Raw genomic sequence first — 27843 nt, 5'->3', positions numbered from 1 at the left:
CTGCTGTTGTGATTTGGGGCAATTACATGGTACTGTAGATGGAGTGCTGGACCTGGAGTCGGGAAGAACTGAGTTCAGATCCAGCCTTAGACATAGATGAGCTGTGTGACTCTGGGAAAGTCATTTAACCTCTGACCCAGTTTCTACATCTTTGAATTGGTGATGATAATAGCAACCTATTTCTCTTAGGGTTGTTGAGGATGAAATGAGATACTATTTTTAAAGGGCTTTGCACACTTCAAGTTCGGTGTAAATGTTGGCTGCTGCTGTCATCACCACCATCACCCACCACTAGCACCAGCCGTCATTGTATTGAAAATTCTGGCCCTAAGAAAACCACATTTGAAAAATCATTTTCATAGTTTTCATCATGCTTAGAACATACTAGACAGTTTTCTGTTATGCATGGGATAGAGAACATTAATTTCTCTTCTACGTTTTTGTAGCCCTTGGCAGTAGTGTTTAGATATTTAAGGCCAATCCCTCAAAGTACCTTGACCCTAACTAAATTAATATGCTCTTACACTTTGATTTTTAACTTCTCCAATCTAGTCAGCATTTTGGGAAGTACAGGCAAGCCTCATTACAGGCCGGGTGCATGGGGGAGGGAATAAGAATGGACGCAGCACCTGCTGTGGGCACTGGGCTTGAGAAATATTGTATAGAAAGGGAGATTTATCTTATACCTAATAGGTAACTTCTTCATCCAGGCCTTAAGAGAAAAATTGACCTCCTGAGGAGTCTTTTTTTTTTTTAATTTGCTGTTTTGTGGAACAGCTTTTGGGATTTTTTTTGCTTGTGAGAAATAAATTTGTCAAAATGGAATTCTTCAGCTCTAATACTTGTCGTTTAAAATTCCAAAATAGTTTTGTAATTGCTGTTTAGTATGTGTATGACATGATTATTCAGTGTTAGGAAATAATTTCCAAATTCCTTCAGCTAAACGCCTTTGCAGTCTATGTCTAGCCGATTGTCACACCCCCAGGATGTGCTTTTTAAATGGAAGAGTATGATTTATGTAACTGTAACGACATGCTTTCTTTTCTGTAGGGGCTTTGTGGTCACTCTCTTGTTTGGAAAAACCAATTCCGAGAAGTACCTGGAACAGTGTGAGCACTCCTTTCTTCCTCCAACCTCCACGGGGATTACTAAGGTAAACCCCTAGGAGGGTTGGGCCTGGGTCATCTGTCTGGGGCAAATAGCAGCTCTTGTGATGATGATGAAAAGGAGGAGGAGGGGAGGGGTACGCTGACGTGAGACATGCACAAAGCCCTGGCCGCTTTTCCTAGAAGTGGCTACTTTTGCTTGTGTCATGAGGCAAGGATTTCCCAGCATTCTATGTGGATTAATGACGTATTGTCCAGTTGACCTTACTGTCACACAACAAACGCTGCTGTAAAACCAGAGCAGCAGCAGAAAGACACTGGGTTTACAGGGTGCATCAGATTATCCCTGGGAACGTCAAAAAGGTGCTGCTGCTTTGGTGCTTTTGAATGAAACACTCCCTTTTCAGGGAGTCGATGCACTGGCTCCTGGGACTATGGAGGACCAAATGGAGTCATGTCGTGTTCTCAGCCAGCTTGGAAGTGCCAGATAAAGGCTCCGTCACATTTTCTCCAGCCACCACTCTGATAGCCCTGCCCACCTGTGGGTCCCTCCAATCAGCCATGGCTCTTTCCTCACGTGGGTCTGAAATCTAGATCTCTTCAACTGAGGTTCATTGTCCCTAGCTCATGCATGGCCATGCAGAAAAGACCCTCCTGACAGCCTTTCCAGTCCTTGAGGACTGCTCTCGTGTCTCCCCGGCATCCTTGCTTCTCCAGGACTAATGTCCCCACTTCCTCCCATGAATCCTTGATCTCGGGGCCCTGCCCTGTCTCTTCTTGGGACCCTCCTGGTGATTTCATGAACCCAAACCAGGACCTCCCCCTTCTCCTGTTCTTCTGAAAATGTGGGGGCAGCTGGGTGGCCCAGTGAATAGAGCACTGGCCCTGTAGTCAGGAGGACATGAGGCCTCCCCTCAGATTCTAGCTGTGTGACCCTGGGCAAGTCACTTCACCCCAATTGCCTTAAACATTCGGGCCATCTCCAGTCTTCCTGATCTGTATCTGGCCCCTGGACCCAGAGGGCTCTGGAGGAGAGAGGGAGACTTTGCACAGCCCTGCCTCACTTCAGTCCAATTCACTGAAGGTCGTGACATCACCCCCTTTGTCTTGGTCCTCTTTGATTGTGAAGGACAAACAAGAAAACCTGTCCACAAACGTGGCCCTCACAGCCAAATGTAATCTTCCTGCGTTCTACAGTTGTCTTTCTCTTGGCCTTTCGGGACTGATTCTGAGGTCTCCTAAGGCTCGTTCTTGTTTGGGAAGGGACACTCAATGCCCCTGGAGGCCTCTTGGCTCTTTTAGATGACATCCCTGGTGCTTCCCTCTGTCTCGGTCTTATTCCCAGGACTGAGCACCTGGTCAGAATTCAGCGCATGCTTTTTCATTCACTCACCACTCACATCCTGCTGACTTTTCCTCCTTCCGCTGGCACGACAGCCCTTCTCCAGCCTCTCACCTGGGCTGTGGCTTCCCCATGGGCCCACCTGCATCCATCTTCTCCAGTCTGTCCTCTCCACAGTTGTCCCTCACACACTGACCACGCCACCGTCCTGCTTGGGGCTGGCCTCTCATCAAGACTTGGTTCATAAGCTGTGTCTTAAGTGTCACAGTCTGCTCACTCTCTCTCTCCCTCAGACCCATTTACTCCTCGCCCCCCTAGGCAATTACCCAGGATCCTTCACATTTGCCAGACTCTGCCTCCCCTCCTCCAGGAGGCCTTTCTGATTGTCCCCAGAGGTTATCTCTTCCTAGCTCTCTTCTCCCCATCGTTTTGTGTATATTTTACCTGAGCTTCTCATCGTCTGGATCGTTTTCCCCCGAGAATGCAAGGGCATCGATAGCAGGTGATGGCTGCGTTTTTGTCCTCAGCCTCCAGCAGAGACCCTGGCGCAGAACAGGCGTGGGAGAAAAGCCTGTCAAAGTGGCTGGGCTTGAGCTCGCTCCAGCTTCTCGTCTTCATCCTTGACTAGGGGAGTTGTTGTTTTTAACCCAAGTGTCAGGCTTTATATTTATCCCTGTGAAATTCTCTCTCTCTCTTTTTTGACATGACCATATTTTCTAGCTTGCTGAGTGAGACCTTCTGGGATCCCGACTCTATTCTTCCAGCGTTGTAATTCTCCTTCTCACCCAGGCCACTGTCTCTGTCTTCATTCTTGGCCTTGATAAGGTCAGACAGGTTCCTGTGACGTTCCTTAGAGACCTCCTTCCTCTAAGTTTCTAGAAGCCTGTTAGAGCATGACTTTCTGATCCTCTCATTCAGGCATTTCCAGTTGGACATAGTTATCTATGGCTTGCCATTAACTTTACCAAATATGATGCTGCCCATAAAGTAGGCTGGTGATTTCAGTTTGTCTTGGAATTCCCAAAAATGACAAAAGGAAGAATCCATTTAAATCATAAACTCCATGTATTAGGATGGAATGAGTGCAAAACTAAGACACGATTACACGTGGAATATATGGAATTGAATCCTCCCTTTTTTCTTGTTAAGGTTTTTATGAAGAATAATTAAATTTTTTGAGCCTAATGACACAGTTCTTTCCTAGTTACTTGATTTTGTGATATGATGAGAATGAGTGATTAGCATGACCAGAATGGGCTTCACATTAGAGCCTAAGAGAGCTTGGTGTTCCATAAAATACTCAATTAAAAAAAAGTTATGAGGATTGCAGAATGACAAGCTGGTTAGGAAAGGCTGAATGGGAAGGATATTTGCATTGAATTAAGACCCTCTGGTGACCTGTGCTGCCTTTTCTTTAAGTGCTTAGAAGAAATGAGACGGGAAGCTCGAATGATCAAGATTGATCGAAGATTGACAGGTGCCAACATCATTGATGAACCTCTCCAGCAAGTAAGTGTCCCAGTGTGAGAAGAGCATGCGCTGCCTCTCATGCTGCCTGGGTTTCTTTTCATGACTGCTAAGGATGCTCTTTGTTATCACCATGATACATTATTGACTCATTGATAGACTGTGGGACTGCTGGGCATAGTCCTTGGAAGAGCGTCGGGTGTTCTCTCTGTGTGGTGGGGCCCCTTCTGGATAGTCGGGTGTGAGCATCTGTGGCTGACTGCTTATATAGGGCCAGAGGAGCAGATAAATGAGTGGGAAAGACATGTATCGAATGTTTACAGTGTGAAGAAGCACCAGGCCGACTGTTGGGAGCACTGAGGGAAAAGACAGCACCTGCTCTCGGAGCTGACTCCCTAATTGCAGAAGACAGAGTTCAGCCACAGGTCTCCAAGAGAGGTTCTCCAGCAGCGCTTAGTCTTCAGCTGCCAGAAGTCTGACAGGGCCCAGCACCTCTTGGGGGAGGAGCATGGGGGAACACTCTCGGGGAGATAGGGCTGGCAGCAGTGCCCAAGGTCTAGAGGGGTTTGTGTGAGAGCGGAGAGGAAGGCTTGGCCTGCCGCCCTTCCAGGGGAGGGGTTACAGTTGTTATCCAAGAGGCAGGAATGGGCCTGTCTGCTCCCCAGCTGAGGAGGTTGGAGACTCCCAGAGCAGTATTGGCACGTGCCCTTGCGGGTCATGGTAGAGTGGGCTGTTTGGAGGGAGACGTTGAGAAATTGGGTGCCAGCCGGGATGGGGAAAAAGAAGGGGGGCATTGGCACAAAGGTTGGAAGGAAGGGGAGCAGGACCTTTTCCGTTAGGGCCAGTGTTCTGCCCAGTAAAGTGCACCATTATTTATGACAGTTCAGCATGGGCCTCTTCTGGTGTTTAGCCCCATTCAGTCATCTTCCCAAGGGTTTGGGGTTAGTTAGAAATACCCTAGCTTTCTGCCTGGGTTATGTGAAGAATAACAAATATGGCAAAAAATATATTGACTTTTAAAATAAATTAATTTTTTTGGTTATTTTTAAGTTCTGAGCTGTCTCCCTCCCATCTCCCTCTCTTTGCACCCTGCTTACTTCTTTTTATCCATTCTTTCTCTGGAGGTGGGTACTATCTTCTTTCAACAGGGCCTTGGTAGCTGATTAGAAATTAGAATACGCAGAATAGCTTAGTTGTTCACAGTTACTCTTTGAACAATATTGCTGCTACTGTATACAGCATTCTCTTGGTTCTGCTTATTTCACTCTGTATTATTTTATACAAGTGTTTCCATGTTTTCCTAAAATCTGTCTGCTCATCATTGCTTACAGTGCACAATCATATGCCACAACTTGTTCAACCATTCCCCAATTGATGGGCCTCCGTTCACTTTCCAGGCCTTTGCCGCCGCAAAGAGAGCTGCTATCAGTATTTTAGAACATCTGAGTTCTCCTTTTTCCCTGATCATCTTGGGAAACAGACCTGTACTGCTTTATATAGTTTTCTAAATCTTTGGACATATTTCCTGATTGTTCTCCAATACTGACCTTTTCTGATCCAAACATCTGATGTGGTTTAATACCTTTATGAAATTAGAAATTCTTTTTTTTAAAGATTGACCCTCCAAAAGGTTAACTTCAAGTTATATCCAACTTGTCTGAATGATCCAATAGTTTATATTTCTCCAATGTACATTTTAAGTAAAACTTGTAATTCTTTCTATTTTATTTGTTTTTTGTTTTTTGGCTTTTTTTTTTTGGGCAGGGCAATTGGGGTTAAGTGACTTGCCCAGGGTCACACGGCTAGTAAGTGTCAAGTGTCTGAGGCTGGATTTGAACTCAGGTCCTCCTGAATCCAGGGATGGCGCTTTATCCACTGAGTTACCAGTTGCCCTGTTGTGTTTTGTTTTTTTAAATTCTATTTTAGATGGTTGTTGTGGTGATTATGTTTTCATTGTTTGCTGTATGCTAAATTTTGGCAATGTGAGTAATAGTGTCAGTCAGAGTTAAGGAAAGCATTAATGTATTAAAGTACTAAGCCAAGACGCCCCAGTGGAGCCTCGGGACGCTGGCTGTGGCCCCTTGATGGCCTAGGCTTTGCAGTAGTGCTGGTAGTAAACTCATTTGCCATGGGAAGCCTCCACCTTTCTCAGAAATTGGTCAGGGAAGAACCTGCAGCTTTAAGAAGCAATTTTGAGCTGGGGGACAGTGTTGGGTGATGAGCACACCTGGTACAGTGAGTCTCCCTCGGGGCCGCTGATCCCCTAAGGGGACCTGGAAATTTAGGTCTGGTTTCTGTTGAATGTGGTTACCATCTAATCCTAACATGTGTTTTCTGTTCTTTTTCCTCTAACATTTTAGGTGATCCAGTTTTCCTTGAGGGATTACGTCCAGTATTGGTATTACACATTAAGCGATGATGAATCTTTTCTCCTTGAGATCAGGCAGACGCTCCAGAATGCGCTCATTCAGTTTTCTACCAGGTGAGGCCATGGCACCATGCTAACGTAGTACAATTTATGTATGGTACATGTGTAAGTAGACAGAAGAAGCTTGGCCAGTGCCCAGAGCCTGGGGATTGGAGTCAGGCATGGAGACCACATGCCACCTTGACCTATTGGGTGACCCTGGGCTAGTCACTTCCACTCTGCCTGCCTCAGTGTCCTCCACTGTCAAATGGGGATAATAAGCATCTGCCTTGCTGGGGTGTTGCAAGAATCAAGTGTGATACTGTCTGTGAAGCACTTGGTCAGCTGCATAGCCCTGTACAAAGGCCACGCTCCTGATCATGCTACTGATTCCTGTCCTTGTCAGGGTGAGGCCAGTTCTAGAGGGGGAGAAGGGAGGGGAGGAGGGAGAGGTGCCTCCTACTTGCTAAGCACTGGACAAATACCATCTCATTCCGTCCTCAGAACAGCCCTCCGGCTGGACCAGGCCTCCTGCCTCCTGCTGACTTGGGCCTGTTGAGCTTTGGGGGAGAAGAGGGAAAATGACCCTCATTTCATCAAGGCGTCGAATCTCAGAATGGTTAGAGGCCGTCCTGAGCCGCAGGTCCCGGGCTCCTCGAGATTGTGCTGCTGTTCGCTAGTGCCCAGCTCTCTCTGGTCCCATTTGGGCTTTTCTTGGCACTGGACTGGTTGGCCATGTCCTTCTCCCGCTCGTTTGACAGCTGAGGAAACTGAAGCAGACAGGGTGCAGTGACTTGCCCAAGGTCACCCAGCTAGGAAATGTCTGTGGCCAGGTTTGAACTCGGGAAGGGGAGTTGACCTCACTCCAGGCCCGGTGCTCTGTGTGCTGTGGCACCCCCTAGCAGCCCCACCTTGCTGTTAGGCAGACTCAGGGTCCTGGCCAAGGTTACCAGGGTAGGAAGTGCTGGAGTCAGGGGGTGCCATGTCCCCTCCCAAACCAGGGGGAAAGTGATTGGGCTAAGGGCCCTTGAGTGCACTTTGAGGGAAGGGGAGGGCTCCTAGCTCCTTTCCTGTGAAGTTCACCATGGAAAGGCATGTCCTTGGGTGGAGTCAGACCTCCCTATCCAGGGGCATCTCCCCCTCCCATCTTGCTTAGACTGCCCCTATGCTGTCCCTTTGCTTTCTCTGTTAAAAGCCACGGTAACTTATTTACTTTAAAATCTCCCCTTATACCACCACAGGGAGAATGGAAAGAGTAATGGCCATGTGGAGGGGGGAGGGTGTAAGGCCCATTCTCATGAAGGATCAGGCCTAGCCTGTGACTCAGCCCTGTTCAAGGACCCTTGTCCTGGAGCCCCCGAAATGAAAACTCAGTGGAGAGTGGAGCAGTTGGCAAGTGGAGCGTGGCTTCCTGTCAGGCCCCTGCGCATTTATTGAGTGACTGCTGTGTCCTAAGCAGCGGGTTAAGACCTGAAGATATATAGAAAAGGCGAGATGGGAGACAGCACCTTTCTGAGGATTCAGGTCAGGCCTACGGTTCCTAAGGGTGTGCCGGGAGGGTTGTTCGAAAGGCCCAGAATTCCTTAGTGTGTATCCACAGGTCAGAGGTCAGGGCTTCTAGGCCATGCCTGACTCTGGAGCTTCAGGTTTGAGGTGGGAATGAGATGAATAGCCATTTAACGGTCATAAGAAGAGTTGCGTAACCTTGGTGTGGAAAGGAGAGTTTGTGAGAAGAGCTAGCTAGACAGACGGACAGACGGAAGGTCTGCCGCCCAAGGAGCTGACGTTTTCATTGGGGAAATCAGCACATCAAGGGGAGCTGGAAGGTAGGAAGTTTGATTTGCAGGGAGGGGCCTTCCGTGGACATGGCTGTGAAATGGAGACCTGGTTCTAGGCAAGATAAGGCAAAGGCCACCTTGTCAGAGCCCACCTCCCAATGGGCCAGTGGGGGAGATTTGAGGGTGATGGCGAGAGTTTGGGCACCCAGTTCAGGTGAATGCTGCTCAATCCTTGCCTTAATGCGGGCCGCAGAGTGTGTGCTGGGGATGGTAGCTGGCACCGTGGGGGGATATGAGCCAGACCTGAGGGGGACTGACCCCTCATCCACTGGCCTCTGACACTTCAGACTCCTGGGAGCCACATCAGCACCTCAGGCCTTTAGCTCTGGCCCGGTGTAGCCAGGATGGCAGAGATTGCTCCGACCACGACTGGGCTCAGAAGGACACGGACCAGGCATGTGTGCAGGCCTGGAGGAGCCCAGGCTTCAGAGGCTGCCGGGCTTCTGTCTTTCTCGGAGGGGGATGGTGGAGTATGCCCCACTTACCCAGATGGTGTGAGCACCCATGTCCCCTGCAAGGTGAGGAGGCTCCCTGACTGACACGTGGTGTTCCTCATCCCCTTGGAGTGCTTCTAGACTCTTCTTTAGCTCTTGGGGATATTTGTTTTTGCTTTTCATGGCTCTGCAGGGAGCTCAGATTTGCTGGTGAGGTGGTTCAGGCTTAAGTGCTTTTATCATGACCCCATCCTTTAATAATCAGAGAGCTGATCAAGGATTGCGAGGATCATGACAACAGGCAACACTTTTAGAATGCTGGCTGTGTGCTAGTGTTCTAAGCGCTTTGCACAGCGTCCTCCTCCATCGACAGATGAGGAAACTGAGGGAGTTGAGCTGAACCACTGGTGGGCTCCTGGCCTGGCACTTTATCACCTGCATCATCCGGGTGTCACCTTGATTCTGGAGGGTAGAAGGGCAGTTTGGGGAAGCTGCTGTGCTCTGAAATTAGGATTTTCTGATGAGATTGTGCCGAATCTCAGTTGTTTGTTTTCTGTGGTAAAATTCCCCACACATTCTGAGTGTTCTACTTGACTTGTAATTATTTTTAACAGCTCTCAGGGAGTGTTAATTAGATCCAGATGACCTACCTTGGGATTAGAATGTTCTAAACTTGTTATTTATTCTGCTAGAGGGAGAATTGTCATTTGATTCAGGAAATTTATATAAACTCTACATTTCTAAAGAAAAGCAGTCTCTTCCTGCTTTTTCAATTGGCTGGACTTTGTAATATGTAATAAGAAATTTTCATTTTGCGTGATTAACCCAGACTAATACCTTGAACAGAGTAGACATGTATAAAATATTTGTTGTGAATGAATGAATGAATGCATTCCAACCATGACTCCATTTTTGACTGACCCGTGTTTGTTCATGGGAAGGAATTGGCATTGAGCTGCTGACTCTGGAAAGCACCTGATAATGGGTCTTCCCAAGGAGTAAGGAGATGTCACATTTCATTTCTCATTAAGCTGCTGTGCATTTCTCAGACTCTTGTTTCTCACTATGTGGCTGAAGATGATGAAGAACGATGATGCCCCCAAGGGGGAAGGCGGTCTATATTTCTGGGTACAGACACATAGAATCAAAGACAAGGGGGATGGAGAATGGAAACAAGTTGGTAAACGATTGTTTCTGAGGGGAGAGAGCACTGAAGACCAAGGGGAAGCCAGTGATACTATAAGCGGGGACAGGGAGGGGGGGAGGGCAGCACATGGGCATATCTTTGTCTCGACCCTGAAAGGGCTCCCTTTGGTGAAACTTCGCTTGGCGCATGGAGTCATAACATTGTGGCCTCTTTGCTGTCCCGGTACCATTTATTGGAGCTCTTGTGTGGGGATTAAAGCTTCAGGGGCCTAATGCACAGTTTTGTGCTGAAGTTTGGTCTTCACAGCTCTTGTATTAATTAAAATAATGCTGCCCATTATTTTAATTATTTTAAATTCACAGAGTTGTAGAAGTGCTTAGAGGGGATGTTAGAGGTCTCTTTATTAAGCACCCACTGTGTGTTGGGCACTGGGCTAAGTGCTGGGAATACAAAAAGTGGTGAAACTTACAATCTAAGTGGGAGACAACATGCAAGCGCCTCTATACAAAGCTACACAGCAAGGTATACAAATGACAAGTAGGAAATAGGTAGCCAGGGAAGCATTAGAATTAAGAGAGGTTGGGGAAGGCTCCCAATGAAAGATGGGATTTTAGTTGGGACTAAAGGAAGACAGGGAGGTCAGTGGTCGGAGTGGAAGAGGGAAAGCGTTCCAGCTGTGTGAGGAGGCCGAAGGAGCTAGGGAGAATCCCTAGGCCCAGGAGATGGAGGGGCTTGTTTGTGGAGCATCCAGGAGGCCAGTGTCACTGGAGAGAAGAGTGAGGTGTGAGAGCACTGGAGAGGTAGGAGGGGACTAGGTGATGGAGGGCTTTGAAGGCCAAACAGGGGGAGGCAAGAGGGAGCCACTAGAGTTGAGTGAGTAGCAGGGAGGGGGTGACCCGGTTAGACCTGAGCTTGAGGAAAATCTTTTCGGTGACTGACTGGAGGATGGATGGGAGTGGGGAGAGGCCTGAGGCCAGCATACCCCAGAGCAGGTACTGCAGCAGTCCAGGCATGAGGCGAAGAGGGCTTGCACCTGGTCAGAGGAGAGAAGGGGGCCGTGAGAGATGCTACAAAGGTGAAATCCACAGGCCTGGGGAACACTCTACATATGGGGGGGGCGGGATATACAGTGAGGTAGTTGTCTCTGAGGTTGTGGGCCTGAGGGAGCTGGGAGCATGATGTTGCTCTAGAGAAATAGGGAGGAAAGAAAGGGAGAGGCTTTAGCAGGGAAGATCATGAGTTCTGTTTGGGACAGTGAGTTCAGGATGTCTAAAAGGCAGTGGAAGAGGGGAGAGTGGAGGTCAGCAGAGAGGTTGGGGCAGGACAAGTAGATTTGAGACTCCTCCACATAGAGATGTGGGAGCTGAGGTGATCACCACAGATGTGATATAAGGGGAGATGAGAAGAGACCCTAGGACAGGCCCTGGGGAGGGACACCTGCAGGGTAGAATCTGGAACGAAGGAGCCCGAGGAGGAGGATGGGGAGTGGTTAGAGAGGCAGGATGGGAGCCAGGAGAGAACAGGTGAAAGCCTAGTGAGTGGAGGAGAAGAGAAGGTCAAGGGCCGGGAGGGTGGAGAAGAGCCCGTCGGGGCTGGGCAGCTAAGAGATCATTAGTGATTTGGAGAGAAGAGGTTCTGGGGAACGATAAGGTGTCCAAAGCCAGATTTTAAGGGGTTAAAAATAGGACTCCTTGGTCATATCCTGGATAAGTCAGCAGGAGCTTTTGCTGTGTGAGCACCTGCTCTCTAATCATGCCTTCCCTTAATGGGGGCCTCTCCTGCGATTGACACTGTAGAGACTTACATGGGAAGACTAGAATCCGGGTCTTCTTGATGCCCATTCTGCCGAGAAACTTAATGAAATTCCAGGGCTGGAAGCCTTCCCCTTCCAAAGGACTTTGAACAGAAGACGACCACATTTTGAGGAGTAACATCAGAAGGTTGTTGGACAGACAGACAGACAGACAGACTCTTAGTGTAAAATAATATTTGAAAAATTCTCCGAATGACTGTGGCCACACCTCTGCTGAAAACCGTACTTGTGTCCTGATATGGAAAATGCTTTTGGGAGCAGTCTTTGACTTTGTTCTTGAATCATTTCCCTGGTTTGAGGAGTTTGGATCTAGGCCCACTGAATGCATATGTGAAATACCTCGTCTTCCCAAATCTCCCCATTACAGGCTTTGTATGCAGGCAGCAGAAATGGTCTTTTTTGGCTAATAATCTCAGCTCTTAGTATAACCCTAATGCTTATCTATTTTCATGAGTTAGAATATTTGGTCATATGTAGTGACTTGGCCTGTGCTTAACACATATTAAATTGGAAGTTATCAGCATGGGCTTAAATATCAACAAATTAAATAAAATACTAGGGAGTGGAGAACAGATGGTACTTGATTCATGGCTTGGTATTCTCTCTTCAAAATCTGTTACAAGAAGCCTTCTTTCAAGAACTATAATAAACTATTTCTAAATAGTATACTTATTTTTATAAAACTGATAAATATGGACACATTTGAAAATTGTTTTTACACTCATGACTAAAGGAAACTTCTGCTGGCCTCATGGCTTGGGAGAGACTGTTCATTATGTTAACACTAATGACCAGTGTTAAAGCTGGGGATTTGGGGAAGTCTCCCTCACACAGGTCTAAGTTGGGGAATGTTTCATTAGCTGTAGGAGAGAAGGGCTTGTGTTGGAGGATTGTTGTATGTGAAGACCTTTGCAGACCTTAGAGACATCAGGTCATGAAATGATCCAGTTCCTTGCTGTCTGATTGTCTCCTTCGGGGCTCCTTGCCACTTTTCTCCCCTTCCCACTGCCCCAGGCCCCCCCCCCCCCCAGCTTTTCCAATGATGTGCTAATATTATACCCTGAGAGTGCTTCATTTTTATATTCTAATTGACTGTAGTGCCATGAGCCTTTACTAGTGTTTACCAATGTTAGCTTCTGGGTAAAAGATAAATTGGGGAAATTAGAGCTTTCTGGCTTTCCTTTCCTTTCCTTTCCTTTCCTTTCCTTTCCTTTCCTTTCCTTTCCTTTCCTTTCCTTTCCTTTCCTTTCCTTTCCTTTCCTTTCCTTTCCTGTCCTGTCCTGTCCTGTCCTGTCCTGTCCTGTCCTGTCCTGTCCTGTCCTGTCCTGTCCTGTCCTGTCCTGTCCTGTCCTGTCCTGTCCTGTCCTGTCCTGTCCTGTCCTGTCCTGTCCTGTCCTGTCCTGTCCCTGCCAGGGTTCCATCCTCCTTTCAATAAAAGACTAGTGATTCTTATGTCTTTGTTACATGTCTCTTCCTGCATGCCTTGCTGAGATCAGAGATAAGCTCGGACTTGTAGTCTCCTTGGGTTGCCTCTCAGTGCCCTCTGCTGGAATCTGGTCACTCCTATTACTCCTTCCCCCTCTTCCAGCTTAAAAATCCACACTTAAAGAAACAGGGCAGATGACAGGAGCTGGCACATCATCCTTTACTTGTTGATCGTCTGCTTGGGGGATTGTACAGGAATCCTTTCTTTACTTGAGTTTCATAGGATCTTAGGCCTTAGAACTAGAAGAGACTTAGCTCGTAATTCGAGTCAGATTTTTCATATGAGAAAACTAGCCCTAGGTCTGAATTCAGAGGCAGATCTTTTGATGTCCAGTCCAGTCCCATTCCTTGTGGTGCCCCTTTTCCTGCCTTCCATCCATCAGATTGTTGTTACCATCTCATCTTTTACCAGTGTGTACATCAATGTTTTAAGGAGTTTTTAATTTTAATAAATGCCTATTGATTGACTTACTATAAGCTAAACATTATTGAGAAAGTGATTCTATTTCATTGTTCTAGAATTAATTGTAGAGACAAAAGGAGATTGCTTTTGGATCATGGCCTAACTGGGGCATTTGTGACAATGCTCCTTTGATTCTGTCTAGTAGACATTTGGCATTTTGCATTTTTTCCCCTGAGTTCATGCCTCTGAGAGGCCATCATAGGCTCTTTGGAAATATAATGCTCTGGGTTGAAGTTTTGTCTCTGATCGTTAATTCCTTGTGTGACCACAGACGAGTCACTTGGCTTCTTTTAGGTGCCTCAGGCCTTTTTCAGGACAGAGAGTTTTCCACATTATGGAGTTAGTTGCACAGATCAAACAGAAAACAAGAGCAAAAAAAAAAATAAAAAAAAAATGCCTAGGACCAGACTGGTTCTTCCACAAACAAATGTAGATTCATACTAGACAAAAAAGAAATGTCACTTTTTAATTTTTATTAATTTTATTATTTTTTTTAGTGAGGCAATTGGGGTTAAGTGACTTGCCCAGGGTCACACAGCTAGTAAGTGTCTGAGGCTGGATTTGAACTCAGGTACTCCTAACTCCAGGGCCAGTGCTCTGTCCACTGCGCCACCTAGCTGCCCCGAAATATCACTTATTTTAACAGTCGCAAACTTTCTTTTTTATCTGATGCCTTGTACTAGAGAAGCTTTCCCTTATTTTATTTTTTTGGAGGACATAGTGAAGGAGTTTTGGCATAGCAAGTGGAGCTGAAAGGGTCCTACGACATTTTCTTGGCCCACCACCTCCATTTACGTATGAGGACACTGAGGCCCAGAGAGAATGGTTGACCTGCTCCTATAAGCAACAGTTGGGGCGGCTAGGTGGCGCAGTGGATAGAGCACCGGCCCTGGAGTCAGGAGGACCTGAGTTCAAATCCAGCCTCAGACACTTAACACTTAGTAGCTGTGTGACCCTGGGCAAGTCACTTAACCCCAATTGCCTCCTAAAAAAAAAAAAGAAAAAAAGAAATGTGTGAAAATAATAATTGCATTGATCACAAAATCTGGTGAAATAGTGATATCAAAGATCCCCCCCTCCCCCAATAACAGCTAAAAAATCGCTCTCCTTATGAATGTGTTTATTCACACATCTGTGCTCTAGGTCCCAGCAGTCATTTCAAATCCTCCATCCAGAATACAGAGTTGGTGATGTCTGCGTTCTCTCGTGTGTTTGTCATTAGGTCGAAGGAGATCGACTGGCAGCCTTATTTCACTACGCGCATCGTGGATGATTTTGGTACCCATCTGCGCGTGTTTAGAAAAGCCCAGCAGAAGACCACAGAAAAGGACGAGCAGGCAAAAGGTAGCGCTTGTCCTGCAGACCCCCAGGGAGCGGCAGTGCTCCCTCACACCTCAGCTCTCCCAACCGTTTCCTTTCCGCAGGTTCGGCTGAAGACCTCGTAGAGACCTTCTTTGAAGTTGAAGTCGAGATGGAGAAGGACACTTGTCGCGATCTGGTCTGCACCTCTCCCAAAGAAGAAGAAGGTGTCTTTTTCTCATTCTGGTCCTCCTGAGGGCAGTGCATGATCTGAGCTTGAGCTGGGGAAAGCAGAGTTAGCCAGAAAGGCGGGAGCTCAGCATTGGAGCTGAAGGACAATGACTCACCCATGGTCACAGCTCCCAAGTAGAAGGAGTGGCTGGATTCACACCAGGGGCCCTGGGCTCTGAGTCAGCCTTCTAGCCATTGCCTGAGCCTTAGAGTATGCACTTGATAAAGGACTCTTGCTTTAAGAAGGTGGCATAGATGAGATGACTGGATAGTATTTTCATTTTATGCATTTCATTGGAAAAGTAATCCAATCTTGGAGGAATATCCTCTATTCTGTAAAACTGGGGCAGTACTCATTGGGGCAGGGTGGGGGGTATGGGGGGTGAGTGTTTGTATGCAACTATGGAAGGGAGTGACCTAAGAGCCTTGGCTCTGTGGCAGATATGTGCCAGACTGGCTGCCCACCTTCCCTGGGCTCTGTCCCACAGTGGTGACATTTCCCAACGGTCAGCGATTGCTTCAGGTGGTTCTGGTTTACTCTGGGTTGTTCAGGGTCTTAGGCTGCTTGGGGAGGGGGCCCCGGGCCTCTTTTTTCCCTCTGGACGCCACCTTTTTTGTCATTTGCCTTCTTGTTGGTAGCGTGGCAGAAGAGACAAAGCCTTTAAAGGTTCCCAGTTCTCTGCCCAGCTCCTGTATGAGGACTTATGGACTTACCAGTTTCAAACAAGATCTGAAATTGAGTTTAGAAATCACTGATAGGTTATAATTACTCTCATTGTCCTTTGACTGTAACTGATCCATATGGAAGAGGGAACAGCATCATTCTTTTTTGTCTCTCAGTTATTAGGATTGTTGAATGTGTTAGCCAGGATTTAGAAGTAACACCTATTTTTTCATTTTTACACTTTGGGAAAGAATTAATACAATTTGTTTTTAGGATATGAGGTTAAACGCCTGTACGTTTCCTGCCAGGCAGCATGGCTCAGTGGGTAGAGAGTTTCACAGCCCACCACTGACCCTGGCAAGGGGATGTCTACAGGCGAGTCATAGATGTTGTTGGGGGAGGCCTCAGTCTCACCTCCTGCTATCTGCCTCAGGTTGTTTTCACACTCAAAGGAGATAATGTATGTAGAGCCTTACAAATTGGAAAGTATTACAGAAATATTTTTATGATCATCATGCTTATACTCTCGTTACGTTTATTCTTATTTTAAAAGTTTAAAGCAAAAGCCTGTATAGTAGCTTAATAGCTTATTCAGTGTTCAGTGGGCTTTGCCTTATATGACCTGGCTTCTTTTATATAGTAGATATTTCCTGGAAAGTGAAATATTCAGCACACTTTTAGAAACTGAACATTGACATACAAGTTGAGGTATTTAGCTCTTGATTTGAATTTTCAGTATTATCAGTGTGTAAACCTTTCATTTTAAGGCTTTTGCCCCATCTTTGCTGTCAAGAAATTCTAGGGGGACAAGAAGACTGCTCTCTGAAAGAGGGACGAGTCTTGTGCTGGCGATAAGTCGTCCTTTAGTTCTTTTCAGGAATGGGACCTTGTTGGTTTTCTGAACGTGATGCCTGTGTGTAAAGGCGGCTTGTTGATCAGTCAAGTTTTTTTAAAGAAATTTCTACTTAATTGGACCTTTGCTTGCAAAATTGGTTCTTGTGCCCAGACACACTGATTGAAAAGCAGAACTGAAATGATTGCTGAGGCCGCTTGAATCTGTTATTTTTCCCTAAAGGTTTTGAGAGGAGGGGGATAATGCAGAGCCATTTGACTGTGGGCACTTTTGACGTGGTGCTGTTGCAAGTCAGACTCTCCTACAGACCTTTTGTCTGCTCTGCCTTTACCATGTGCATCTTGATTGGGAGTTCATTCTGAGGAAATGATAACGAAGGAAGTTGGACTCGGTGGTTTCATCACACAGCTCCGAATCTGTGCCCCTGCATTGCTATGAGATGCAACCTTTATCGGCATCTTCCTCTGACCCCATAGTGAGGGGGAGCCGTGTGTATAAAGTGCATTCTGCTAAACAGAGGAGAAGCTCACAAAATTGAGCATTTTCCTTTGCAGTTCGTTATTCACCAAGAAAAGGAATAGGAAAAAAATGTCCAGGTTTTTTTTTCCCCGGTACTTAGTTTATAGCTTTTTCTTAAAATTTCTTTCATGTTCCTCCTTACATTAAAAAGACTGGTATTTGTTTGTGCTTATTATATTATTAGACTATGATACAAGAAGTCAGATAGTCAAGGATATGAACTCTTCTTTGGGAGAAAACTAAGTCTTTCATCATTTAAATTCTACATAGCATTCAGTGCATTCATGGTGAAAATGAAAGAATTCAGCTTGTCCCAGGATGATTAATGCCTAGAATCTTATCTGGAGAACAGTTGAGAAGTGGATACTTTGTGTATCTGTACTGGTGTGTGCTTGTCACCAGAGTCACAAGCTGTTACAGTTAGAAATGGGAGAGGTTTTCTTATGAGAGAAGATATGTGTTTAATCCGTATAGCCCACCCACAAATGAATGTTTAAAGGGCAGGAAGAGTCTGTATCAATAATAAATAGTAAAAGGATCAGGAACGTGCCATTTAAATAGGCCAGGAGACTTCTGGAATGGAAAGTCTCCTACCCTGCACTGTGCATTTTACAACAGTGAGAGCCGTGGGTCTCGGAAGCTCGATTTGCTGCTGCTGCAGCGGGGTGACTGATGTTTTTTCTCTGCCTTCTAGGGTTCCTTAGGGATCTGTGTGAGGTTTTACTGTATCTGTTACTACCTCCTGGAGACTTCCAGAACAAGATCATGCGATACTTTGTCAGGGTAAGCAGCAACTTCTCATTTGGCTGAATGAGGCTGTGGAGGGGAGCTGGCTTAGTAGATAGCGTAGAAAAGGAGACTAGAGCTACTCCCTTTGCAGCCCCCTTCAGTTACGTGCTATCAGTAGAAGGCTTCCAGGCCCGTCATCTCACTCAAGAAAGAGAGTCACCAAATCATAGCCGCCTTCCAGTCCAGCCCTTTGTGGAAGGGGTCCTCACTGCCCTATAGCTCACAAGTGAGCAGCCAGCTCCCACTCTAGGCCGGCCTCACTCGTGGGAAAACTTCCTGTGCCCCCGGACGGGCTCCCGTTCTCCTCTTCTCCACTCTCTGCCCTCAGGCACCGCACTGCACAGTCTCTCTTGGACATGCTGGCTCTTCCCATCCTTGATGCCTGTGGGCCTTCAGAGGCTTCTGTCTCTAAGGTCCATAGCCCCAGTTCCTTTAGGGATGGTGACACATCTTGGACTCCTGTGTCTTTGCCATCCTGCTGGCCCTCCCGGGCACTCAGGCGTGTTAATGTCCTTAATCTGTGCCCACATTGTTCTGATCAGAGCCAAGTGAGGGAAGCCCAGGGTGGCTACAGGGAGCTAGGCAGCTAGGACTGGGCATGTTGACCTGGGAAGGGTTCAGGGGCAGCCCCTGGAAACACGCCATGTTGGCTGAAAATGGAGCCTCTGGCTATGCTTCTTGTGCTCACCCATCACACTGACCATTTCAGTGCCACGTTTGGCTTTCCCAGAACTTCCTTCAGTGTTGCTTTTTTTTTTTTTTTTTTTTTTTTTGGTGAGGCAATTGGGGTTAAGTGACTTGCCCAGGGTCACACAGCTAGTAAGTGTCAAATATCTGAGGCCGGATTTGAACTCAGGTCCTCCTGACTCCAGGGCTGGTGCTCTATCCACTGTGCCACCTAGCTGCCCCCCAGTGTTGCTTTTTATGTGTAAATCTGCCTCTACTAACACTGTCAGCCTCTTCCTGCTCTAAAGAGTCTGCAGCAGAATTGGGTTCCTGGAGCGAGAAGACTTCTGTGTATCTGCCCCAGGCTCTCAGATTCATTACATGGGACTTTGATGTATTTGTTGGATTGAATTCCTCCAGTGCCTTACTATGATCACTAGCTTTATCCAAACCAGAACACGTGGAAGGTTCAGGCTATCCTTCCATTCTCTCCAGTGATTATCTCGGTTTGTAGACATCCACGTATGTACGGGCAGGCACACGTGTACTTATTTGTCATCAGCATTCCCATTACTATTTCCTTCTGCTTTTAATTTAAAATTAGACTCTACTTTCTGTGCACCAACTTATTTCCTACAGTTGCCAATTTAAATCTACAGATAGTACTTCAGTCTATACCCCAGTGGGCATTTGAATGATTTCCCATTTTTGGTGTAAATGCTGCTACTGTGGATATATTATCAAGGGTGGAACTTAAAATGCTGAATATTTTTATCCCTTGTGATGCATGTTTCCAAGTTACTTTCCAGATTGGAGAATTGTCATTGACGTCTAGAACTTTGTAACCTCTTTTCCTTCAGAATCACAGTAATAAGTCAGTAAAGCTTCTGAGAGTTCCTTAAAAGAACATATTTGTATTTTAAATTCCAAGTGAAAGTTTTCCCAAGAGTAGCTAAGTGTCCTTTGTCTCCACCTTCCCAAGTGACATTCCACATCATCATCGTCACCACCCTTGTTGTTTCGAGTCTGTCAGGTGTCCTCTTAAGGTACCACTTAAAATAACACTGCCATGCTTTAATTTACCTTTTGAAAATTGCTCTTGATTGGCCCTTTTTCATCTAAAACTCCACGCCGGCGTTCCGTTTTCTCATCCAGCTCAGGGGCCCTCATGAAATCGGGAAAGAGACTTCCCAGAGCAGAGCAGAGACGAGCAGAGCAGAGCAGAGCAGAGACGAGCAGAGACGAGCAGAGCAGAGCAGAGACGAGCAGAGCAGAGCAGAGATGAGCAGAGCAGAGACGAGCAGAGCAGAGCAGAGTAGAGACTTCCCAGAGCAGAGCAGAGCAGAGACTTCCCAGAGCAGAGCAGAGACGAGCAGAGACGAGCAGAGCAGAGCAGAGACTTCCCAGAGCAGAGACTTCCCAGAGCAGAGCAGAGACGAGCAGAGCAGAGACGAGCAGAGCAGAGCAGAGCAGAGACGAGCAGAGCAGAGCAGAGACTTCCCAGAGCAGAGCAGAGCAGAGACTTCCCAGAGCAGAGCAGAGCAGAGCAGAGACGAGCAGAGACGAGCAGAGACGAGCAGAGCAGAGACTTCCCAGAGCAGAGCAGAGACGAGCAGAGCAGAGACTTCCCAGAGCAGAGCAGAGCAGAGCAGAGCAGAGATGAGCAGAGCAGAGACTTCCCAGAGCAGAGCAGAGCAGAGACGAGCAGAGCAGAGCAGAGACTTCCCAGAGCAGAGCAGAGCAGAGACTTCCCAGAGCAGAGCAGAGACGAGCAGAGACGAGCAGAGCAGAGCAGAGACGAGCAGAGCAGAGACGAGCGGAGATGAGCAGAGCAGAGCAGAGACGAGCAGAGCAGAGACTTCCCAGAGCAGAGCAGAGACGAGCAGAGACGAGCAGAGCAGAGCAGAGACGAGCAGAGCAGAGACGAGCAGAGCAGAGCAGAGACGAGCAGAGACGAGCAGAGCAGAGCAGAGACGAGCAGAGCAGAGACGAGCAGAGCAGAGCAGAGACGAGCAGAGACGAGCAGAGCAGAGACGAGCAGAGACGAGCAGAGCAGAGACTTCCCAGAGCAGAGCAGAGCAGAGACTTCCCAGAGCAGAGCAGAGACGAGCAGAGACGAGCAGAGCAGAGACGAGCAGAGACGAGCAGAGCAGAGCAGAGACGAGCAGAGACGAGCAGAGCAGAGACGAGCAGAGCAGAGACGAGCAGAGCAGAGACGAGCAGAGACGAGCAGAGCAGAGACGAGCAGAGACGAGCAGAGCAGAGACGAGCAGAGACGAGCAGAGCAGAGACGAGCAGAGACGAGCAGAGCAGAGACGAGCAGAGCAGAGCAGAGCAGAGACGAGCAGAGCCGAGCAGAGACGAGCAGAGACGAGCAGAGCAGAGACGAGCAGAGCCGAGCAGAGACGAGCAGAGCAGAGACTTCCCAGAGCAGAGCAGAGACGAGCAGAGCAGAGACTTCCCAGAGCAGAGCAGAGCAGAGCAGAGATGAGCAGAGCAGAGACTTCCCAGAGCAGAGCAGAGCAGAGACGAGCAGAGCAGAGCAGAGACGAGCAGAGACGAGCAGAGCAGAGCAGAGACGAGCAGAGACGAGCAGAGCAGAGACGAGCAGAGCAGAGCAGAGACGAGCAGAGACGAGCAGAGCAGAGACGAGCAGAGCAGAGCAGAGCAGAGCAGAGACTTCCCAGAGCAGAGCAGAGACGAGCAGAGACGAGCAGAGACGAGCAGAGCAGAGACGAGCAGAGCAGAGCAGAGACGAGCAGAGCAGAGACGAGCAGAGACGAGCAGAGCAGAGCAGAGACGAGCAGAGCAGAGACTTCCCAGAGCAGAGCAGAGACGAGCAGAGACGAGCAGAGCAGAGCAGAGACGAGCAGAGCAGAGACGAGCAGAGCAGAGCAGAGACGAGCAGAGACGAGCAGAGCAGAGCAGAGCAGAGCAGAGCAGAGCAGAGCAGAGCAGAGACGAGCAGAGCAGAGACGAGCAGAGACGAGCAGAGCAGAGACGAGCAGAGACGAGCAGAGCAGAGCAGAGCAGAGCAGAGAGGAGCAGAGCAGAGACGAGCAGAGCAGAGACGAGCAGAGCAGAGCAGAGACGAGCAGAGCAGAGACGAGCAGAGCAGAGCAGAGACGAGCAGAGCAGAGCAGAGACGAGCAGAGACGAGCAGAGCAGAGACGAGCAGAGACGAGCAGAGCAGAGACGAGCAGAGACGAGCAGAGACGAGCAGAGCAGAGACGAGCAGAGACGAGCAGAGCAGAGCAGAGCAGAGCAGAGCAGAGCAGAGCAGAGCAGAGCAGAGCAGAGAGGAGCAGAGCAGAGACGAGCAGAGCAGAGACGAGCAGAGCAGAGCAGAGACGAGCAGAGCAGAGCAGAGACGAGCAGAGACGAGCAGAGACGAGCAGAGCAGAGACGAGCAGAGACGAGCAGAGCAGAGACGAGCAGAGACGAGCAGAGCAGAGCAGAGCAGAGCAGAGCAGAGCAGAGAGGAGCAGAGCAGAGAGGAGCAGAGCAGAGACGAGCAGAGCAGAGACGAGCAGAGCAGAGACGAGCAGAGCAGAGACTTCCCAGAGCAGAGCAGAGCAGAGCAGAGACTTCCCAGAGCAGAGACGAGCAGAGACGAGCAGAGCAGAGACGAGCAGAGACGAGCAGAGCAGAGACGAGCAGAGACGAGCAGAGCAGAGCAGAGCAGAGACGAGCAGAGCAGAGACGAGCAGAGACGAGCAGAGCAGAGACGAGCAGAGACGAGCAGAGCAGAGACGAGCAGAGACGAGCAGAGCAGAGCAGAGCAGAGCAGAGCGGAGCAGAGCAGAGAGGAGCAGAGCAGAGACGAGCAGAGCAGAGACGAGCAGAGCAGAGACTTCCCAGAGCAGAGCAGAGCAGAGACTTCCCAGAGCAGAGCAGAGACGAGCAGAGCAGAGACGAGCAGAGACGAGCAGAGCAGAGCAGAGACGAGCAGAGACGAGCAGAGCAGAGACGAGCAGAGCAGAGACGAGCAGAGACGAGCAGAGCAGAGACGAGCAGAGACGAGCAGAGACGAGCAGAGCAGAGACGAGCAGAGACGAGCAGAGCAGAGACGAGCAGAGCAGAGACGAGCAGAGACGAGCAGAGCAGAGACGAGCAGAGACGAGCAGAGACGAGCAGAGACGAGCAGAGCAGAGACGAGCAGAGCAGAGACGAGCAGAGCAGAGACGAGCAGAGCAGAGACGAGCAGAGACGAGCAGAGACGAGCAGAGACGAGCAGAGCCGAGAGGTTCCCCTGCCCCCAGGACAGCTCAGAATCGGTCTTGTTTTTACAGCCTCGGCAGATTGTCTTCTCCACTAGATTGGGAGCTCCCTGAGGTCAGGGCTTGGTTTTGCCCTTCTTTGTGTCCCCAGAGTGCACAGTGCCTGGCACATAGTATGTGATGATTCAAGTCTTCAGCCGGAACCTTTTGTTAATCCTAACTGTGAATAGAACCTTTCAGTCACGTTGCAGATCCCTTCTCCCTCCGAGGATTGCCCCGTTTTTGCTGTGCGGATTACCTAGCTCGCAGGGCCTGGTGTCAGTGAGCTCTTCGGCATGTAGTAAGGGCACGTATTCTTACAGTGTAAAGCAAGGAGAGCCGGGGCTGCCTGCCAAGGGTTCCACTGAAGAGTAGGGGGTGGGGGAAGAGGAGGGGAGCTGAGTCTCTGCAAGGAGGTATGGAAGCAGTCAGACTCAGCCTCGGTGACTCTGCTTAGGACCCGAGGGCTGGGGGCAGCCTCCAGTGAAGGCCCTTCTGTCAGCTCTGGGGGCAGCCGCTTTGGAGCGGGAGCAGAGGCCCTCCTTGGAGGCCTCCAGGCACCAGACTTTAGAGCTCCTGTCATCTGGTGTATTTAGGAAAGGAGCCCAGGGACAGAAGAAAGACAAAGCCGGGGATTCTCGGCTCTGCAGGAATGCTGAGCCCAGTGAACATCAAGTGCTTACTGTGTTCCCGGCACCGTGCTGAACCCTGGGAATACAGAGACAGAATCGAAACCGTCCCTGCTTTCGAGGAGCTGACCCTCTAGTCGTCTAAGGCCTGGAGAGGATCCCCTTAGAGCTTCCCGATGAGGGGTCCTCCAGCCTTTTCTTGACTCACATCTTTGCTGTTTCTGATTGAATCTGCCACATGACAAAGGAACGTGGACACCAACAGTCCATTGCAGAGACTGTGGGCTGTGCTGTTGTCTGAGACTCAAGTCTCTTCTGGGGCCAGGGGCTCCCTCTTGCTGGCCTGTCTACAGGCCCTTCGCTGGGTGGTAGGGGCTGGCTTCTTCCCTCCAGGGAGGGCACAGGGGGCACCCATCCGCCATCTGTGCCCCACTGCGGCAGCTCTGTCCAGTGGAGGACAGATGTCTTTGGGAGGATGTTTTCCAAGCATCAGCCTGGCATCTCCATTTCTGTAACTTTTAGCCCTTATTTCTGGTTCTGCCCCTGAGACAGGCTTGTCTAAGCTCAGCATCCACAGCTCCTTCCACTGATCTGTCTGTGGTCTGGCCGTCACTTTGTGTCACCTCTGAAACAACACAGTTTTTCCCTCACAGTGTTCTTTCTGAAATGGGACGTCCAGAATAGAACACGGCCCCCTGGTCTTCCTTCTCTCTCCCACGTGCTGAGGAAGAAGGCTTATGCCCATCCTTTCTGCTGGCACTTCTGTGGTTTTCACAGTCAGGTCCCCCCACCCCTTGTCATCGTTTGCACCCAGCCTTTCACAGAGAGAATCTGTGCAGCGCCCCCCCCCCCCCAATGCTGTACCTCTCTGTTGGCCTAGTCCCAGCAGATAGTGGCAGTGCCTTTGGTTCTGAGGGTTGGAGACTCTTGTGGCTCTGAAGACACTGGTGGAATGAGGGCATGGTCTCTGCTCTCCTGGAGCTGGCTGAGAAGTCGTGGAAGGCAGTAATGAGAGTGCCAGAGGATTCTCAGAAAAGCCCACCCTTCCTCCCCATACCCCTTCAAAGACTTTTGTTTATTGGGGGGGGGTCTATCTATAGGCATTTACTGTATTAATTATGGAACTATATTTCGAACATAGTTTTGGTTTCATGAACCCACTGAAAGGCTCTTAGATCCCTGATGGTCCCTAGATCACAGTTTGAAAACCCTTGGTATAGACAGTAAATGTTGCTTAGAAGGAGATGTTCAGGAAACTATCCTTGGGAGGCAGGGCCCTGAGCATGCTTTAGGTGTTCTGGCTTAAGGGGCCAGTTTGGCATTCAGGAGTTGGTGGGGAGCCGAGCCGAGCAAGAGCATCACTTACTAGAATCCATAGTCATAGTTCTCAAATCCTTTCTTGCACGCTGTTTGTAAGTTTTATCCTGTTTGACCCTTTGTAGATCAGTTTTTGAGTTCCTGGCAGAATTTTTGTTACTAAATGTATTGTACACGTGACAAGTAGGTGATTTACATCTTTGTTTGTTTTCAGGAAATCCTTGCACGTGGGATTCTTCTTCCATTAATAAACCAACTCAGTGATCCTGATTATATTAATCAGTACGTCGTATGGATGGTAAGGGCTCTAAGTCTTTTTAAACTTCAGATTAATATATTTCAAAAACATAATTTGAAATTTTGTGGTTGCTTATTAAAGTAGGTGTGGTTTAATTGGAACAAGTGAAATCCAAAGAAAATTGTCTTTGTGAAGCTGATGGATCAGCTTTACATATGACTGTGCCAAAATGTCTTTATTAGGTAATGATTCTATCCCCTGTCGGCACTGGCAGGGGCCTCAGAGCTCATGTCATCACACCCTTCCCTGAACAGCCTTCCCGATATGCAGTCAGTTCTCTTGGTATCACTCCAGGCCAGTGTTTCCATGTTGGGCCAGACGTGATGATGAAAGACTTTCCTCCCTCATAGGGAGTGTTGTGGGCCTTCAGTGCATGCAGGTTAGCTTGACCCCTCCTCATGGGCTGAGCAGAGCACATTGAGGATCTGCCCCAGGCTGAGGATTCACCTGTATGGGGCGCTTGCTCCACTGGCATGGGTTGCACCTCTTGTCTCCTGCTGGTGACCAGCTTCCAAGAGTGACTGAGAAACCGCCATGGCACTGATGCTGTAGAGAAAGGGGGCCCAGCCCCTGGCCCTCATGGCCTACTTGTGTGGGCTCTGAGGAGAGGTGGCTCAGCATCTTTGGGACATCTTAGAGTGAAATTGATATAGTAATTTGTATTCAGGGGCCTCCTGCCTCTCACTTGCAGTGTGATCTCAGGCCAGTCGCTAATTCTCCAAATTCCTCTATTCATGTGACCACGAGGCATTATGTTTCCAGCAATAAAAATGGATGCTTTTGGTTCAGAGGCAGCTGTACCTCTAGCACATTTGACCATATTTCTTTTCCAGTAATGGTAGCACCCAAATTTAGTATTTCATGTGATTGCCTATAGAAGTCAGGGTCATTGAAACCTGTGTCTCATGCTGAAAACAATTATTTGAAGGACTAACAATATATATAAAACTAAATAGTCTACTTAGCATACCACTGCTGCCCACTGCACAATTGACATATTCTTAAAAGTGATCATTCTTGGTATGGTGACAGTACAAAGGGATGCCATTTTTTTCACGTGACTTCTATCCTAAAATCAAACCCATATTCCTGAGCAAAGAAGAGCCCCAACAAAAATCCTCACAGATTGGATTGGAAACCTGTATACCAACAGGAAGGAGGAAATACCATTTTGTCCCTGCAGTGCTTTTCGATACTTTGGAAAATCTCGCTCCTCAGAGGGCTCTGAAGCCTTTGCTGAGGGCTCTGCCCTCCCAACTCCATGCCAGCTAATTAAAGGCTCCTGCAGCTTTCTTTCTTCCTCTCATCATTCTGGCTGTTTGTGATGGCTGGGAGGAGGGAGCTTTGCTTTGCCAGTCAATGCCAGCAGCTCTGGCATGAGCATCCCTCATGTTAATAGCTTTGGGGAGAGTGAACACACGCCTGGGCACATTGTCATCCCAGAGCGATAGGGCCACTAAGAAGCCGGGGTCTCTGCTGAGCTTGTCTGGAATGGCTACTTCTCCAAAGTCTGTCCTAGTTCTTATCCAAACTAGATGAGTGAGGCTCTTTTCTTAGGCTTTCATGACATTCCTGTTACCTGTTTTTACTTACTCTACCTTCTTCCCCTAAGACACAAACAAACCACCCCCCCCCCCAACAGCACTGAGACTGTCCGTACGTAACTGGAAAAGCCTAGTGTTCTTTAGAAAACTTGCGAAGAAGCTCGCCAGAGGGGCTTGAACAGTTGTCTCTGATGAAACTTTGTAAACAGGTTAACACTTAAAGGAGAGGCTGTGCATCCAGCTGTGCTGTTTGCACAGTGAGTGGCCTGAAGAAGCCAGCCCAGCCATGTTTTGTTCACCCCAGAGGCAGCCGAGGGGCTTGGAGCGATGTCGTGTCTGACTCTGCACAAGCAAATTCAGTAAACTAGCACAGAGCTGCTCCTCCCTCTCCTCATCCACATCAGGGGGCTTGTCCTTCAGAAATCCGAGCTGGCAGGTCTCGGAGAAGATGCTGGCAGAAGTTGCTTTAAAAATGTTTTCCGAGTTCTGCTTTGTACTCAGAAACCTTTGTTTCCACCTTGTCCACACAGAATACCTGGCACTGCCTCCCTCCTTTGAACCCCCTACCACGATCCCATGGTATCCAATGAGACTGTCCTCTTGGGTTCGACATCGGAGGAGGAGGTGGAGACATGCCCTGGGGCTTGAGAGCTGTGCCTGGCTTTTCAGGTGGTTTCCTGGGGTGGGGGACGGTGAGCGGGTATTGTTTTCCCCAACCTCCCTTGGGCCGGGCAGTGCCCATTTGTGAGAGGGGTTCCCAAGGGGCATGGTTCTGAAGGCTGTCCACTGCCCCACTCTGGGTCCTGGCCTCATATGTCTCGCATAGCCTCAGTCACGGTACTTTCTGAATCCTACTGGTTGAGGATTTCTGTGAGGCCAGGAGAATGTCACTTCTGTGAGAGGAAGGATTCATTTGGCCCTTGGAGCTCAATTAGCATAAGGTGACTTTGTCTGTGAAGCATCACTGTTGTTCCTGCTACTACAGGAACAGTCATGACACTCATCCAGGCTCTTGTGGGATTCTCACGACAACTCTAGGAGGGGGGGTGCTGTGATCATTCCCATTTTAGAGAGGAGGAAACTGAAGCAAACAGAGGTGATGTGACTTAGCCAGGCTCACACAGCGAGTTAGGGGCTTCAGCAGGTATTGAGCTCAGGTCTTTATGACTCCAAGTCCAACCTTCTAGCCATTAAGGGAATGTAGGTAATTTACTTGTGAGCAACAGTCCTTAGAATATCTTGGCTTCTTGTAATCACAGAGATATGGTCATGC

At 48.6% G+C, this 27843-nt stretch overlaps 1 protein-coding gene across 2 annotated transcripts in view; it reads left to right on the top strand.

The window, feature by feature from the left end:
- SNX13 (sorting nexin 13) overlaps positions 1-27843 on the top strand; it is a 125570-nt gene that overhangs the window by 44961 nt on the left and 52766 nt on the right. For both annotated transcript variants that reach the window (XM_043966043.1, XM_043966041.1), the window contains exons 3-9: positions 1051-1153; positions 3868-3957; positions 6276-6397; positions 14725-14846; positions 14927-15028; positions 17763-17851; positions 24943-25026. In XM_043966043.1, coding sequence (XP_043821978.1) covers positions 1051-1153; positions 3868-3957; positions 6276-6397; positions 14725-14846; positions 14927-15028; positions 17763-17851; positions 24943-25026 — 712 coding nt within the window. The remainder of the gene's footprint in view (positions 1-1050; positions 1154-3867; positions 3958-6275; positions 6398-14724; positions 14847-14926; positions 15029-17762; positions 17852-24942; positions 25027-27843) is intronic.

This window comes from Dromiciops gliroides, chromosome 5, assembly GCF_019393635.1.
Source record: "Dromiciops gliroides isolate mDroGli1 chromosome 5, mDroGli1.pri, whole genome shotgun sequence".
NCBI classification, from domain to species: Eukaryota; Metazoa; Chordata; class Mammalia; order Microbiotheria; family Microbiotheriidae; genus Dromiciops; species Dromiciops gliroides.
Note: the sequence above shows the minus strand (reverse complement) of the source record. Positions and strands in the feature narration are given on the sequence as shown.